General features: G+C 38.8%; 1 protein-coding gene across 1 annotated transcript in view; it reads left to right on the top strand.

Moving 5' to 3' along the window:
* LOC103256219 (protein kinase C-binding protein NELL1-like) overlaps positions 1-14,321 on the top strand; it is a 405,234-nt gene extending 390,913 nt beyond the window's left edge. Inside the window, 1 exon segment of the mRNA XM_021710465.1 lies at positions 13,867-14,321. Within this exon segment, the coding sequence (XP_021566140.1) occupies positions 13,867-14,321 (455 nt within the window).
* The last annotated feature ends 4,555 nt before the right edge of the window (positions 14,322-18,876 follow it).

The following is an 18,876-nucleotide window of genomic DNA, read 5'->3' as shown; positions in this document are numbered from 1 at the left end:
CCTCAGCCTCCCAAAGACGCAGGATTACAGGCTGAGCCACCGAGCCCGGCAAATATATTACCTTAAAAAAAAAAAAAAAGAAAATGCTTATCATGAGAGGGAACAAGGACCTTTAGGGGAAGGAGTCAAAGCTAGTGGGTTGCAACAGAGCAGGCACGAGGGGGAATAAAGCAATATCATGCCACACAGCTGGAGGGGGGGGGCAAGACCATGCTGGACCTTGGAGGTGTTGCTAAAAATGCCTGCATTTTAAGACCAGTGGGATATCTGACGAGTTTTTGGCAGGAATGACAAGATGATCAGGTTTGAATTCCTGAAAGATTGCTTGAAATGAAATATGAAGAATAAATTGAAGGTGGGTAACAGTGAATGTGAGGAGATACGTTGGAAAGCTACAGCAATAGTTGAAGTGAGAGATGTTGGTAGTTTAGATGGATGGGGGATATGGAAATAGAAATATGGGAATTAAGTTGAGGGAGACCTAGGAAGAAAAACCAGTAAGACTTGGTGATGGATTGATTATAATATATTAAGGCAGAAGGCAGTATCAAGAACTGCCTGCATGGCTCTGTTTCTCTGCCATGGTTTGACAGGGACAACCCTGGTTTGAATTTACCAGTCTATAATATTAGCCACATACAACTTTTATGTTCCCCTTTTTTCCCCCAATTTTTTTTTTTTGAGTTGGAGTCTCTGTCCCCTAGGCTGGAGGACAATGGCATGCTCACGGCCACTTCACCTCAACTTGCTGGACTCAGGCAATCCTTCTACCTCAGCCTTCCAAATAGCTGGAAGTACAGACTCACTCCAACATGCCAGGCTAGTTTTTTGATTTATTCAAGAGACGAGGTCTCACTGAGTTGCCCAAGCTGATCTCAAACCTCTGGGCTCAGGCAATCCTCTTGCCTCGACCTCCCAATGTGCTGGGATTACAGGCTTAAGCCACCGCGCCTGGCTCCGTTCCCATTCCTTTATTAGAAAATAGGAATGAAATCAGCCAGGCGTGGTAGCGCATGCCTGTAATTCCAGCTGCTTGGAAGGCTGAGGTGGAAGGATTGCCGGAGCCCAGCAGGTCGAGGCTGCGGTGGCCGGGAGCGGCCACTGCACTCCAGTCTGGGTGACAGAGTGAGACTCCAACTCAAAAAAAAAAAAAAGAAAATAGGAATGGTAAAAATACTTAACTCATATATATGATACATATTTCAGCAGTATCTGGCTCATATAGTATCTGTTCAATAAAGGTTACTTAAAAAATTCCTGCTATCACTGCTGTTTAGAAAAGTAGCAGGGGAGAAAAGTGACTCATTTCTTAAAACTTAAATATGCTAGAGACATTTGATTTTGATTAAAATGGAGAAATGGAGTAATTCCATTCCTCCTACATCCTCCCTCTTACAACCGAGCATCCCTGGACATAACAGAGCAAATACACATGAAGACTCTGAAAGGTGAAAAGAAGATGGTCTATGTAGGAAACTTGGGGCTTGAGTAACAACAAGTTCCCTGAATTTTCTTTCCCCCTCACTATATCCTGGACAGGATGCTGAAGAAACTTGCAGCCTGCAACTTCCAAAGGGCCAAGGCAAGAAAAGCTTCAAGGAAAGCCAACACCTCACAGTGAAAGAAAGAAAAAAAAAAAAAAACTGGGTGTGGTGGCTCACACCTGTAATTCCAGGACTTTGGTAGGCAGAGGTGAGAGGAGTGCCTGAGTCCAGGGGTTCAAGAACAGCCTGGGCAACTTGGCAAGACCTTGTCTCTACAATAAATCAAGAAATTAGGTGGGCATGGTGGTGCAAGTCTGTAGTTCCAGCTACTTAGAAGGCTGAGGTGGTAGAATTGCCTGAGCCCAGTGGGTCGAGGTTGCAATGGTTGTGATGGTGCCACTGCACTCCAGCCTGGGTGACAGAGTGAGACCTCTACTCCAAAAAATGAAATAAATAAAGTTAAATAAATAAACAGGGGAAAGGGAGTCTAACAGAACAGAACACTTCAAAAAAAAAAAAAAAACCCACCCTATTTTGCTCATATGCCAGTAGGAAGATGGCTTAGTAGGAGTAGGTAGTGCTCTGATTTCCTCTGATGGAATGAAGTCCCTGGGCTTCAGCAGGGATCTGAACCACTGCTCCCACCCAGCATTATGGAGACTCAACAAGGCATTGTGAGGCAAGACTTTTTGGCTTTCTACTTTCTCACAATCCTATTGTCAGTGCAACCCATCGGGATCTGAACCTCTCCCTCCATCCAATGTTGTCGAGGTGGCACGAGGTGGTGCTAACACTGTACTTAATAGTGAAAGACTGAATGCTTTCTTCCTAAAACTGTCAACTGTGTCATGATGTCTGCTCTTACCACGCTTGTGCCATATAGCACTGGACGTCTTAACCAGCCCAACGGGGCAACGAAAGGAAATAGCAAGCATGCCAATTGGAAAGAAAGTTATTTCTATTTACAGATGACATAATTGTCTATGTAGAAAATCTCAAGAAATTATAAAAATATTGTCGAACTAATAAATGTGTTCCAGAAGATCTCAAGCTACAAGAAGAACAGTCAAAAATCTAAAATCTATTTTATTTCTATCTACTAGCAGCCAATGTGTAGAAACTAGAATTAAACACGTAGTTTCATATACAATTGATTCTAAAATAAAATGAAGTATCTAAAAATATGAGGCACCTAGTTAAAAATAAAAAAAAATTATAGGATCTGTATGCTTAAAATTAAAAGAAAACACTAATGAAGAAAATCAAAGAATATCTAGTCAATAGAGAGTCATACTGTTTCATGAATTAGAAGACTCTATGTAGTAGAGATGTGAATTCTTTACAAATTCATATGTGAAGTTTAAAATACTTCCTGTCAAAATATAAAACTTATGTAGAGATGAAAAAGAACCAGAATAATTAAAATAATTTTGAAAAAGAATAAATCACTCTACTTGCTATTAAAGTTTTCTGTGTAGATACAATAATCAGCACAGTGTGATATTGGCAGAGGAATAAACACATCGATCAATAGAACAGAATAGAGACCTCAGAAACTGACAATACAAACATAACTAATTGGTCTTGACAAGTGTGTAAAAACATATCCATGGAGGAAGAATACCCTTTTGAACAAATGGCAGTGGAGCAATGGGACATACACATGCAGAAATAATAATAATAGTCATAATAACTTCAACTAAACCTTATACAAAAATTAATTTGAAATGCATCATGGACTCAAGTGTAAAATGTGAAAATATAAAACTGTTAGAAAAAATTAAAGGAGAATCTAAACAATCTTAGGCTAGACATGTGTTCTTGCACAAGACATTAAAAGCATTATACGTAAAAATTGGTAAGTTGAATTTCATCAACATTAAAACCTTTTGCATTGTGAAAGACTGTGATAGGGTGAAATTATAAGCTATAGATGGTAACAACAAGATATTGATAAATTCCGTATCCAATGAAGGCCTTACACAGGTTGATTATCTTTAATCTGAAATGCTTGAAGCCAGAAGTGTTTCTGATTCTGGATTTTTTTTTTTTTTGCCTTTTGGAGCGTTTGCATTATACCTACCAACTGGGCATCCCAAATCCAAAAATCTGAAATCTGAAATGCTCCTGTGAGCATTTCTTTTGAGCATCATGTCAGTGCTCAAAAAGTTTCAGATTTTGGAGCATTTCAGGTTTTTGATTTTCCTATTTGAAATGCTTAACCTGTATCTACAAAATATGAAGAATTCTCAAAACTCTACAGTAAAAAAAAATCAATCCAATTATAAAATGAGCAAAATACATGAACAGATATTTTACTAAAGAGTAGATACAGATGGCTAATAAGCATGTGAAAAGATGTTCAACACCATTAGTATTAGCAAGATGCAAATTAAAAGCATAAAGGGTATTGCTACACACCCATCAGAATAGCTGAAATGAAAAGTAGCAACAACATCAAGTGCCAGCAAAGATATGGAGAAATTGGATCACTAATACTAATTGCTGATGGGAGTGGAAAATTACAGCCATTTTGGAAAAACACTTGGCAGTTTCTTGCTAAATTCAACATGGACTTACCAGATGACCTGGCAATCACAGCTTGGGATATTTATTCCAGAAAAATATGAAAAAAAAGTTCACAAAATACCTGTACATGGATATTCATAGCAATTTTGTGTGTGTGTGTGTTGGAGTCTCACTCCTTTGCCCAGGCAGGAGTGCAGTGGCATGCACTCTTACGGCCACCTCAGCATCAACGTGGGCTCCAGTGAGATCCTTCTGCCTCAGCCTTCCAAGTAGCCGGAACTACAGGTGCGTGCTGTCATGCTTGACTATTTTAAAAATTTTATTTTATTGTAGAGATGAGGTCTTGCCAATTGCCTGGGCTGACCTTGAACCCACAGGCTCAGGCAATCCACTCACCTCAGCCTCCCAACGTGCTGGGATTATAGGCTGAGCCACCGAGCCTGGCCTATTCATAGCAACTTTATTTATAATAGCAAAATACAGAAAACAATTTAAATTTTCTTCAGTGTATGAATGGTTGAACGGTAGTACATCAACACAATGGAATAGTACCCAGCAATAAAAAAAAAACACACAGGAACTATTGATGCATCCAACAATCTATGTAGAACTTAAGGGGATCATGCTTAGTGAAAACAGTCAATCTCAAAATTTACCTACTGTCTAATTCCATTTATATAACATTTTAAAAATGATAACCTATGGAGATGAAGAACAGATTAGTTATTAACAGTGACTGACAGGATTGGGGTGGTGTGCCAAGTGGGTGCAAATATAAAGAGACAGCATGATCGTGGTGGTGGATACATGAGTTTTTACGTGAAACAGTGTTGCTCAGAACTATACATATACACAATGAGTGTGGATTAAAAGGCATGAACTAAATTAACTTTGTAGACCTGTTGAAAGTAATATACAGATGTTAATCTTCTGATTTTGATATTGTAACAGGTATTGTACTGTAGTAGCAGATGTCACTATTAGGGGTAGCTTGGTGAAGGGAACATAGGACTGTATGTTCTTTTGTGACTTCCAGTGCATTTGTTGTTGTTATTATTATTATTATTATTATTATTATTAAGTTGGAGTCTCACTGTCACCCAGACTGGAGTGCAGCGGCCGCTCCCGGCCACCGCAGCCTCAACCTGCTGGGCTCCGGCGATCCTTCTGCCTCAGCCTTCCAAGTAGCTGGAACTACTACAGGCGCGTGCTACCACGCCCGGCTAATTTTTTGATTTATTGTAGAGATCTGCACTGTGACCAGCATTGTAAAAATGATTTGGGATCACATAGTGAAGTAGGGATTTAGAAAGAATGCAGGAAAATGAATGAGGAGATATGTGTTTGGGTTCCAGATGTATAACTTGTTATCTAGATGCTAATAAGAAAAGTACCTCATATGCTCCAAACCCGAATTTCTTCATCTATAAAATATTGCTCTTAAGATCTTTTCAGCATATCTTAGTAAGGTCATTGTAACAATTTTGTACGATGTAAGAGGTTACTAGCCAGATGTAGTATGTATGTATGTATGTATGTATGTATGCATGTATGTAGTTATGTATGTATTTAGAGTCAGTATCTCATTCTGTCACCCAGGCAGGAGTGCAGTGGCATGATCAGGGCTCACTGAAGCCCCCATTTCCTGGGCTTGGAAGGTCCTACTGTCTTAGCCTCCCAAGTAGCTGGGACTACAGCCACGCATGTCATCACATTAGGCTACTAGGCTAATTTTATTTATTTATTTATTTGTTTGTTTGTTTGTTTGTTTATTTATTTATTTATTTAATGTAGAGATGAGATCTGGCTATGCTGCCTTCCAAATAGTTGAGACCACTGGTGGTGCCACAGTGCCATGTTAAGTTTTTAATTTTTTGTTGTAGAGACAATGTCTCTACTATGTCTCTATATTGCCCAGCCTGATCTTGAACTTCTGGGCTCAAGCATTCCTAGCATTCCTTCTGCCTTGGCCTCCCTCCCAAAGTGCTGGGATTGCAGGAGTGAGCCACCATGCCTAACCTCGTTCCAGCTTCTGATAATCACAAGTCTCTTCTCTACTTATATGAACTTATTTATTTTTTAGCTCTTACGTATGAGTGAGAACATGTGGAATTCATCTTTCTATGCCTGACCTATTTCACTTAACATTTTAATGTTCCCTAGGTTTATTCATGTTGCCATGAATGACAAGATTTCCTTCTTTCTTTTATGTATTCCATTGTATATATACTACTTTTTTTCAATACATTCATTTATTGGCAGACACTTAGGTTGATTCCATATCTTGGCTATTGTGGTACTAATAAACATGAAAGTACAGGTATCTTTTCAATATAGAGACTTTTACTTATTTAAATAAATACACAGTAGTGAGATTACTGAATCACATGGTAGTTTTATTTTCACTTTTTAAGAAATGTTCATTCTGTTTTTAATAAGGGTTGCTTTAACTTACATTCTACCAACATTGTATGGGTTTCCTTTTCTTTGCATCCTCACCGGCATCTGTCATCACTTGTCTTTTTTTAATTAAGCGATTGTAACTAGGGTAAGATGATATCTCATTGTGGTTTCATATTGCATTCCCCTGATGATTAGTGATGTTGAACATTTTAAAATATACTTGCTAGACATTTGCATATCTTCTTTTGAACAATGTCTGCTCAGATTATTTGCTAATTTTTATTTTTGGGTTATTTGTTAATCCATTTTCACATGAATAATTTGAAAATATATCCTCCCATTTTACAGATTGTTCACTCTGCTAATTGTTTCCTTTGCCGTACAGATACGTTTTAGTTTGACATAAACCCACTTGTCTATTTTTTCTTTTGTTTACTGTGCTTTTGAAGTCATACGCACAAAATATTGCCCAGATCAGTGTCCTAAAAATTTCTTCTATGTTTTCTTCTAGCAGCTTTATTGTCTTGGGTCTCACATTAAATCTTTAATCCATTTTGAGTAAATTTTTATATATAGTCATAAATATGGGTCAAGTTTTATTCTTTTGCATATAGACATACAACTTATCCAACCCCATTTAGTGACAAGAATGTCCTTTTCCCAATGTATGTTTCTGGCACCTTTGTCAAAAATCAGTTGGCTGTAACCATATATGGATTTATATTAGGATTTTTATTCTGTTCAACAGTTTTTATGCCAGTGCCATGCTGTTTGGTTTATAGTGTATTTTGAAGTCAGGTAGTGTGATGCTTCCACCTTTGTTCTTTCTGCTCGGTATTGATTTGACTATTCAGGGTCTTTTGTGGTTCTATTCAAACTCTAGGATTGTTTTTCTACTGTGAAGAATGCCATCGGTATGTTGATAGGGATTACACTGAATTTGTAAATTGCTTTGGGGATTATGGTCTGTTTTAACAATATTAATTTTTCCAATTCATGAGCATAATATGTATTTCCATTTTTGTGTCCTTTTCAGTTTCTTTTATCAGTGTTTGGTAGTTTTCATTTTAGAAATCATTCACTTCCTTGATTAAATGTATTCCTAGCTATTTATTTTTTTGCTGCTATTATAAATGGGATTGCTTTCTTAGTTAATTTTTCCAACTAGTCTGTTATCTGTTTTTAGAAGGGCATCAATTTTTTATGTAAATTTGCATCCTGCAACTTTACTGAATTTGTTTATCTATTCTAAGAGGACTTTTTTTTTTTAGTGGAGCTTTTAGGTTTTTTAATATATAGGATCATGTCATATGCAAGGAGGGACAATTTGACTTCCTTTTTTTGCAATTTAGATTCCATTTTTTTCTCTTGTTTAAATGCTCTGACTAGAACTTCCAGTACTAAGTTGAATAAGTATGGTGAAAGTGGTCATTCTTGTCCTGTTCTGGTTCTTAGAGAAAAATCTTTCAGCTTTTCCCCATTCAACATAATGTTAGTAATGAGTTTGTCATATATGGCCTTTATTGTGTTGGGGTACATTTCTTCTACACCTAACTTGTTGAGAGTTTTTGTTTGTTTGTTTTTTGAGTTGGCGTATCACTCTGTTACCCAGACTGGAGTGCAGTGGCCACTCCCGGCCACTGCAACCTCGACCTGCTGGGCTCCGGCGATCCTTCTGCCTCAGCCTTCCAAATAGCTGGAACTACAGGCGTGCACTACCACGCCTGACTAATTTTTGATTTATTGTAGAGATGAGGTCTTGCCAAGTTGCCCAGGCAGATCTCAAATCCACGGGCTCAGGCAATCCACTTACCTCAACCTCCCAAAGGCACGGGATTACAGGCTGAGCCACCGAGTCTGGTGAGAGTTTCTAATAACGAAGGAATGCTAAATCTTACCCCCTTTTCTGTGATTACTGACATTATAATATGGTTTTGTCCTTTATTCTGTTGATGTGATGTGTCACATTTATTGATTTGCATATGATTAACTATCCTTGCATCCCTAAGGCAACCCCATTTGAAAATAGCACATAATTTTTTTGATGTACTATTGGATTCTGTTTGCTATTATTTGATTGAGGATTTTTGCATCTATATTCATTAGGGATATTGGCCTGGAATTTTTTTTTTCCTTGAGCTGCCCTTTGTGCCATGGAAGAGGGGTACAAATATGCACACAATAGCTCTGCTCTTGGAAGGAGAGGGGACTCTGGCAGCAGCAGGCCTTGGGTGGGATATGTGCCAGCCCATGGCGACTTTGCCACTAGAGGGGGCAGTGACGCCAGCAACAATGGAAGACCTCAGGTTGGCTGCTTTGAGGTTCTGAGCAGTGTTTGTGTTTGCTCCCTCTGTCCTGGGGGCAGCCTCATTGCTGTGCTGGACGACCTGTCCCATGGGGCATAGGGTGCTGCATGAGTTTAGTGCTGTGGTCATGACTGTACTGCTGTGTCCAGCTGGTGTTATGATACTCTAGCCTTCTGGATCATTAGGTGAGATGTCAGCAGGGACCAGGAATGTGGACATGCAGAGGCTATTATACCCTGGTAATGTGTGTATTCTGGTGGTAGCTTCACTCATAATATGGAATTGTGCTCCTGTAGGCTGAATCTGAGGAAGTGGGGGTGACCCAGTGTGAATTATTTCTCTGGAAATATGCAGTTGCTTGAACTTCAAGTAGCTCCCTACACTGGGGTCAAGGCCTGTGAGGGTTGTGAGACTCTTTTGCAGCTGATATTACAAGCATCCATGTGGGAACACAGACTGCTAGGGATCTCCCACTTTTCATTTTCCCACAATGGGGAGTCTCTCTGGACTTCAAGCTAATCAAGAACAAGCTCTTCATTTCCATTTCTATGCTGCTATCCTTAGGTTCTGTGCCTCTGAGAGTCTTCATCACTTTTTAATCCCTGAATCCCAGTGCTCTCCTTTAAATACTGTTTGAAGTGCCGTTATCTATTGCTTGCTTTGATCTTTCTTTGTGGAAGAGGTGAGTGCTAGGCACCTCCAGTCAATCATCTTGATAACCTATTTCTTAATCAGTTTTTTTTTTTTGAGTTGGAGTCTCACTCTGTTGCCCAGACTGGAGTGCAGTGGCCGCTCCCGGCCACCGCAGCCTCGACCTGCTGGGCTCCGGCGATCCTTCCGCCTCAGCCTTCCAAGTAGCCAGAACTACAGGCGCGCACTACCATGCCCAACTGATTTTTTGATTTATTGTAGAGATGAGGTCTCGCTGCCCAGGTGGGTCTCGAACCCGCGGGCTCAGGCAATCCACTCACCTCAGCCTCCCAAAGGCGCGGGATTACAGGCTGAGCCACCGAGCCGGCTTAATCAGTTTTAAACACCATCCAATGATTAATTCTACCTGCCAGTAATTGTAGTTTCAGCAGTAGTAATAGCAATAATAATAATAAAATAGCTTTCACGTACGGATCACTTACTAGTTGCAATGTGCTGTAATAAGTGTTCTACCTATTTTAACTCATTTAATTTTTCCAACAATCCCAGGAGATAGGGTCTATCATTATCCACATTTTATGATTAGGAAACAAAGACACAGGGAGGTTGAGTAACTTAGTCAAGTTCACATAGCTAGTAATTGGCAAATCCAGGCTCTTCTAACTGAGGTTGGATGATTCTGGAGAGTATTCTCTTAACCTCTGTGCCAATTCATCTCTGGAAAGGAATTTGATCTTTTTAGAAGGAAACAATATATTTTCTTGGGCTGTCTTTGTTAAACACAATTTTGAAGATGCTGGTCACTTTGAAAACTTGTCATGACTAAACAAAATGGAACAGGGAAGTTTTATAGACTTTGTCCTTTGCAAATTGGTCATATATTCTCAGGAAGTATGTAAAGGATCTTAATGGAAATTTAGACTAGACTAGAGGACAGTCTTCATTTTGACATTATGGTATCACTTTCGTATGTCTTGGTTTAGTTTCAACCACACCCAAATTAACTTCCAATTGTCTGTTAATGTCTTTGTTCATCCAGTATTTATAGTCACAAATCTGAATTCCCCTACTTAGCAGTTCTATGATCTTAGGTGGTTATTTAATCTACTTTTGCCTTAGTTCTTTCATCATAAAATGAACAAACTTGCTTTATTTTATTGTTAGAAGGATTAAATGCTATATTTTATGTAAAATATTTAGTTCAGTTGGCACACTCTAGTTTCTTTTTTTTGAGTTGGAGTCTCACTCTGTCACCCAGACTAGAGTGCAGTGGCTGCTCCCAGCCACCGCAGCCTCGACCTGCTGGGCGCCGGCAATCCAGCCGCCTCAGCCTTCCGAGTAGCTGGAACTACAGGCGCGCGCTACCACGCCTGGCTAATTTTTTATTTATTGTAGAGATGAGGTGAATACCATTATGTGAGTTACTAATAGGTAAAAGTGAAGGTTGTAGAAAACATAGTATAATTCCACTCTTCACAGCTATTTGGTTAATTAAGACATTAGTGATAAATATAAATATCACCACAATATACTGTGATGTGATTGCCTATAAAGAAGTAATGATAGGGCAACCACCTCAGGTCCCCTCCTGCTCTGGGAGCTTTTCTATCCTCTCAATAGATCCTGCTTGAAAAAAAAAGTAAAGTTAAAAGGTGTAAGATAGGTGAAATTCACGGTCTAGTAGAAGATATAGAATCAGGTGAAATTCACAGTCTAGTAGAAGATATAGAATCAGGTGAAATTCACAGTCTAGTAGAAGATATGGAAGGCTTCACAGACATGGCAAGAGTATGGATCTGAAGTGACGTTTGAAGCCAGACAGACACAGATATACCAACTACAGTGGGAGAGAGTATTGTGGGTCAGGAAAACAACATGAAAAACTAGAGTGAGGCCAGGCTCAGTGGCTCAGTCTGTGATCCCTGCACTTTGGGAGGCCAAGGAGTGAATTGCCTGAGCCCATGGATTCGAGACCTACCCGGGCAACTTGGTGAGACCTCATCTCTACAATAAAAGTAAAAAATTAACTGGGCATGGTAGCATGCGCCTGTAGTTCTGGCTACTTGGCAGGCTGAGGCAGAAGGATCACCGGGGCCCACAGGTCAAGGCTGTGGTGGCCAGGAGTGTGCCACTGTACTCCAGTCTGGGCAACAGAGTGAGACTCTGACTCAAAAAATGAAAAAAATGAGAAAAACAAAAAAAACAAACAGACAAAAAACTAGAGTGGTAGGCACAAACTCATATATTTCCAATACAGCAATGAGGTCATCTCATCACAAAAAAGGGGTTACTTTAAGAATGTTGGTAGACAAGATCGGGTAGTCAAGTATGGATCAAACTTCTGGAATGTTGTGCAAAACCATACTGTTTCCCACACTGTCCTTTTGCCTGGAGTGCCCTTCATGAGCAACTCTAGATGAGAAAACTAGGACCATTATTGAAAGACTGGTTCAAATCCTGTCTTGCAAGAAGACTTTTCTCTTTTCTTTATTAAAAAGAATGTCTTCCCTCTCATGAACTCTCAGTCCAGTTTATCTTTATTTCCCTTCTCTTGCATGACCACCCTTACTGGCTTGCTTGGGTTATTCTGAATTATGTCTGTTATTTCAGTGTAATTATTAGAGCACGCTTTCACTCTAAAATATGTTCTATTTGCATGATAAAAATTAGGTCAACTACTTATAATTTATTACTTCTCCTTTGTGTTCCAGGTAGTTGCCCCTATTAAAATGTTCATGTGGGCAGAGACCATATCTACACATCTTTGTATTACCAGTACAAAACATAAAATTTTATTTATTAAGTGAATTTAAATATGGAGACTGAAAACTCTTGGAGTGGAAATCTATATTCCTAGACTTTTTTGTGTGTTTCTAATATCATCTGGTATTGCACTCATACATACTAGGTACTTTATAGGTTTGTAAATTTGATTAGACATCCACAGGGTTATACTATTTCTGGAGTATGCTGGAGATAACTTTAGCACAGACTAGGAGTATGTCCTCATAAATCTTCTCTTTTTTTCTCACTTCTTGCTAACCTGAGCACATTTCTCACTGACAGTTTGGGTCAGTCTTAAGGCCTAAAGAATGCTTTAAAAAATTCCAGGTGTTAAATCAAGAGTTAGATGCATGTGTGTGCTTTACTTCAGTCATGTGTATGTGACTAAAACAGTTCTATCTTGCAGGATTTAAACTTTTTCATTACTTGGTCCCTGTTAGGAAGTCTAAAATAAAAATTAATAAAGATAGGTGATATTTCAGTTGATCGGTACATTGATTTAGCAGTTCACTTACTAAACTGTACTGAATTTGTGGTTTTGTTCCAATTAGTGTTATTTCTTTGGGGTTTCTAGCTAGGATTTTCATTCTTGTTTTATAACCTTTTATGATTTAAATGGCCCTACTTGATTTTCCTTTTTAAAACTTTGAAAAATTTACATTAGCAGATGTTTAAATGAATAAAGGGTAAAACTTTCCATATTATTTTTTTACAGTGTAGTAATGTGAATAGCTTTATAAACTACCTGTCTTCGAGAGGAAATCACAGCTGTCTGTGAACGCTTGCTTTTTAACTTGGAATCTTGAATCTTTTTTGTAAGATTAGGTTCATTTTCTTCAATGTTTTGTGGATTAAGGATGCCACAGACACTTGAATGTACATACACATATCACTATATGTCAGTTAACAACCCAGAAGTTAGATTCTGAACGCTGTGAAAGTAGGCTCTATGAAAAATGGTTGAAGGCCCCTAAACAGAGTATTCAGAGTAAATCTTTTTCCTCCTCACCACACAACCCTGTGCTCACCAACATTCCTTGTTGCTACTCTTTGCAAAATGCTTATTGGTAAATGTTCCTTTGCTGGGCTTTATTCATTGACCTTTCTCTTCAGTTTTACTCTCTTTGTTCTAAAGAAGCCATGGAATCTCTCATATGGGTTTGTTTCTTTTTTATTTTACTTTTTCACTTTTAACATTAGAGGAAGATTACCTACGCACTGTCGACATTTTGGGTTGAATAATTCTCTGTTACTGTGCATTGTAAGATGTTTAGCAGCATTCCCTGTCTCTAGCCACTAGATTCCAGTAGCACTTTTTTGTCTCTAGTCACGGTAACCCACAATACCCTCAGACATATCAAATGTTCCCAAGGGAAGGAGGTATAATATTGCCCCCTGGTTGAGAACCCCTGAGGACACCTTTCCAGAAGGTGGAAGAAACAATGACCTTGGAGTAGCACTTACCAATTGTGGGACTTACTTAAGTTGTTTGACTTCACTGACACTTCATTTCTTAGGTGCAAAGTAAGGATAATAACATTAATATTTGAGGGTTTAGATTTTAGTAGAAACTGCCAGGCATTTGGTAAGGTCCCGATACCTGGTAGACATGGTCATTCCTATTTGGTGAGTTACAGCTGAATTTCCCAATGCCAGTGATTCCAATTTCACAAAAAGGTGTTTCTCTTTCTCTCTCACCCTGCAAACAGAACATGATGAATGTGGCAGCGGGCAGCACAACTGTGATGAAAATGCCATCTGCACCAACACCGTCCAGGGTCACAGCTGCACCTGTAAACCGGGCTACGTGGGGAACGGGACCATCTGCAGAGGTAGGCTTGCCGCCTCAGGGGTGAGCTGTGAGCTGCCGCCCTGCCTGGGCTCAGGGTATTCAGGTGGCAGACCCTCTTGGCCACACAGGTGGCTGAACACGGACAGGGTTCCTGTTGCTGGTTTATCAACAGGCAAGGGCACTGTGCATCAGAGAAAGAGAAAAATCCTTTGGTTTAGCTTTTTTGTTGGAAAAGAAAAAGGTGAGGGTGTGGTAAGGGCCATGGTCCCACAACTTGATGGTTCTGTTCAGCTTTGCCTTTTGGCCCGAGTTTATGAGGGAAGCTCTGATTGTGATGGGGGTTGTTCTTTCCTGGGAACTTTGCTCAGATAGCAGATGGACACTTTGCCTGACAATACTCAAGGTGTCTGCCTGGGGAGGAAACTTAAAGTTTTAGTCCATTTCTGTGTTTGGAGCAGTTTTGCAATTCAGAGGACAGTGCTCTGGCTTCCTCTGCATTTAGAATAATATTAAAAATTCTCCTTCTGGCTTATGAGGGCATTCAGGATCTGGTTCCTGGCTTCTGATGGCTGGCTTATCTCTTTCCTTTCACCCTCAATCCTTCTGCCTCAACATGTTGGGTCCCTCTTATTCCTTGAGCATTGCTGTCCCCTCAGCCTCAATGCTTATTTCTCTTATGTCACTACACAAATGCTGCCTCATCACAGAAATGTTCTTTGACCCTCCCCTATCTAAAATAGCACCTTTGGGACTAAACCAAACCCTGCTTGTTTTTTTTTCTTCTCAGAAGCACAACCTGACAGGACATCACACATTTATGTGTTTGCCTCTACCTTATCTGTCTTCCCTCTAAGATGTGAGCCCCATGATAGTGACCACTTGATCTTGTTTCCCTACTCTGCCCCGGCAAATAGAATGGTGCCTGGCACACAGTAGATGTTTTTTAAACTATGTGTTAACTGATCAATTCAAAGAGGAAAGAGATACAAACACAACGAAGAAGCAGCAACATGGAAAAAATCAAGAGTTATCCCATGTAGTAGGTATCATTATCATGCTCATTTTATTTTTTTGTTTTTCTTTTTTGAGTTGGAATTTCACTCCATCTCCCAGGCTGGAGTGCAGTGGCATGTTCACGGCCACCCCAGTGTCGACATGCTGAGCTCTGGTGATCCTTCCACCTCAGCCTTCCAAGTAGCCGGAACCACAGGCATGCACTACCACGCCTGGCTAATTTTTGATTTATGGTAGAGACCAGGTCTCACCAAGTTATCCGGGCTGGTCTCCAGCCCACGGTCTCAGGCAAACCCCTCGCCTCAGCCTCCCAAAGTGTTGGGATTACAGACCTGAGTCACCGCGCCTGGCCAATCATCCTCATTTTAGAGGTGATAAGATTGAGACAAAGAGAGGTTAAGTAACAGCCCCAAACCATCATTAGTACATTATCAGTATGCCTCTGCAGGCTGACATGCTGGTAATGAGACAGAAATAATTTACCACGACTAAGGTGCCTTGTGTATCCATTAGATTGGGGAAGAATTGCAAAAGGTTGATTTTATTCCATGTTGGTGCTGGTGGGGTGACCAGCCTCATACGCAGTTGTGAGTACAAATTAGTAAAACTCTTTTTGAACAGCAACTTTGCAAACTGTGTCAACATTCAAAGGAGGTATTCTCTTGATTCCATCACCTTTATCTCTTTACATGTATGGTTAAAAATCATAAGCTAACAAGGAGGGGAATAATGTGCATATAGTATTCTTTTGGCAGCATTCTTTGTATTCTCTGCAAACTGGAACCAACAAAAATATCCACCAGTAATGAAGTGATTAAAATTATTTTGGCATGTTCATTTTATAGGGTAAAATGAAGTGGTTTTAAACTCTAAGCATGTGTGTGCACAAACATTTGCACATATACAAATGCACGTGCAAACACATACACACCCATGAACACTGAAAGATCTCCAAGGCATATTTTTAAGAAAAAAAGAGAAATAAATAAAATCAAGTTATAGAATGATACAAGATACAGTATCATCAAATATCTAAGTTAATATTAAAAAATATCTATATACATATTTATATAAATGTATAAAGACTGGAAACATGCAAATTAGTCACCTTATTACTCATGTCTGTGTGAAAATAAGAACATTCACTTATTGCTATAGATTCTATATTATTTGCATTTCTTCCGGTGGGAATTTCTACATGAATATTTGTGTGGTTTTTTTAAAGTTCCATGAGGCAAATAAAATAGTGCTCAGCTTTCTTTTTTTTTTTTAAGGCTGAAGATATTTCCAAAGCAAAACAAACAAACAAGCAAAAACATTAATATGGTTCCATGGATTATCAAGCCCTCTGCAGGCACCTGCAAGATAATGCTGTTAATCTGAGGAACAACAAGGGACTTTGATTTTAATGCATTTTTTTTCAGAATTATGTTACCTCATAAAATAATATTAATTGCCCTTGTCCAGTGAGTTTGTGTTTGCCAAATCCTCTCGTGCCATTGTGATAAGTGGTGGCTTCAGCTTTGTGGAATTTTGAAAGTCCAGCTGTGCACAAACATGGGTTTACATAATGTTCCTGGTGTCCACAAACTCTGAGGGGAAACATATCTTCCCTGGAAAGTTATGAATTAGGGAAAATCATTTTCTTAAAGTGATTATCATGATGAATTGTGCTGTCCTCAATAAGATAGGGAGAGTCCTGCGTTTTATAAATGTTGCATGGGAAGGCAATGTGGTGTAGTCAATGAATTGAACCAAAAGCTTGGAAAGCTAGGGTTTAGACCTGTTTTCATTACTGATGAGTTGTAACATATGTTTTTACATATCAAAGTTTGGTTAGCATCATTTTTCTTGTTTATCCAACAATGTGATTGCATATGATTATTAAGGGAATACTATAGATCAATGTGTTTTAAACTGTAAAATGCTATGCAAAGTAAAGACAATATTGTTAGTGTTATAACAAAGAGGAAAAAAGAGGACAAGGAAAAGGAGGAGTAGGTTCATGGCATGGCCTGAACCTCAGCCTTCTGCCCAAGGTACCCAAATTTGTGTTTCAGGCATACGTTTTAAAGTTAATTTCATCATCTGTAACTGAAATGTTTATAGTGGGAGTTAGGCAAGGATAACCAGACGACTTGTGCTAAATTTTTAAGTGTTAAATATATAAAAGCTTTTCTAGACATGGTATGTTGTTTATAAATTTGACTAAATCTGGGTAGCAATAAACCATTAACACTTCTATTAATAAGCATTACACAAGGCAACCATTTCTAAAACAGTCCTAATTGTATAAAATCTCTTAGATGGGCTTTCCTGGTTCCCATTTAAGGAGTTTTTTTTCTTCTGGTGGATGGAAAATGTCTGTTTGGCTTCAACAACTGTCACCAAGTATGTGCAAGACACTTTGTTGGGTGTGTTCACATATGTTATCTTGTTTTGTTCCCACCATAAGCTTCAGAGGTTGATGACATTATTCTCTTTCACAAGTACATTTTGAATAAGACATAGTTGAATATGATTTTATCCAACTAGTGCAACTGCTGTTAGGTTCTTTGCTCTCTTTCCCATTCTCTCTTCCATTTCCTTCTACCCCCCCCCTTTACCATCCTTTCCTCTTCTTCCTTGGCTGTTTATTATTTAATATTCTCTGTCTCTGTCTCTGTCTCTGTCTCTCTCTCTCTCTCTCTCTCTCTCTGTATTCTAACTAGAAACTGAAAAGAACACAGAAAGAAAAGAGAAAGTACAATGGTAATTTATAATTTTTAAAAAATTCTTCACATATTTAATGAACAGACAAAAGTACTTTTGAAACTATGCAACATGTGTAGATAAACATTTTGGCATTTGAACTTAAATGGACAGAATTCTTGCACATGGTTTCAAGTCAGATTTGTATACCCTGACTTGAGGGTTATCTGCAGAAGTGTGTTTATCTGCTTTCCCAGTCCTGCATTAACGCTGGAACAGAAAGCAGGCTTTAAAGAGGCAGTTGTCAATATGTAGCTGATAGACTAAACCTTCTTTCTTATCTGTCATTAGCACTGGATAAGATGTGATGATCCTTGAAAGTATTCTTGTCTTAATGACTGATAATATTGACATTTATTTATAAGCATACAGTGAGTGTGAATTCTGTTTCTGGAACATACTTCCAAACACCAACAGAGCAAAAAGAAAGTAAGATATGGCCGCTGAGCATTTCACTATTTAGTGTTGGAAAAAGACTTGAACAAATGCTTCTGACCCAATAGGACATCTACAAAATGGTGTTATCTCATGTGAAAACAGCTCATAAGGAATTACTCAAAATATAGAGGTGTGTGAAAATTGTATGCATTAGTTAGAATTCCTTTGGTTGCAAGTAATAGAAATCTGCCGACAAAACTAGCTATATAATATGTAGAACGCAGAGAAAAAGGTAAGCGTGGACTCCTTACAACAAAAACAAGAAAATCCTGCGGTTTAAAGATACAAACATATAAAGCTTTAACTTTTTTCCCATTAGCCTCTTTGTTCTTCTGTCATGGTGCTCTCTACTTGCTATTTAATACTGCTCCCTTGAGCATGGGAATACTTACAGGCTGAATGCTGACCCACATAAGAGTTTCAGGTTCATCTTGTTAACTTGGCACACTCACTTGACCCACTAACTTTGGTGGTTTTTCACTCTCCTGACCAATGCACCCATGACTTGGTCTGTGGCAGGTCAGTTGAGTCAAATATGTCCCCTTCTCTTGAGAGATGTACAAACCCACTTTCATGTCAACTGACTTTCAAATGAAATTATTACAATAAAATTAAGTTCACTGAAGAAATTCCAGAAGCATCGAATATCTAAGTGAATATTTATAAATATTTATAGATATCTATATATTAAAAAGATATATCTATATCTTTATTCTAAAGCACT

This window comes from Carlito syrichta, unplaced genomic scaffold (genome assembly GCF_000164805.1).
Source record: "Carlito syrichta isolate Samal-C Ts95f unplaced genomic scaffold, Tarsius_syrichta-2.0.1 Scaffold289079, whole genome shotgun sequence".
Lineage (NCBI taxonomy): Eukaryota > Metazoa > Chordata > Mammalia > Primates > Tarsiidae > Carlito > Carlito syrichta.
The sequence above is the reverse complement of the archived record's forward strand: the minus strand, read 5'-3'. Positions and strand labels throughout refer to the sequence as shown.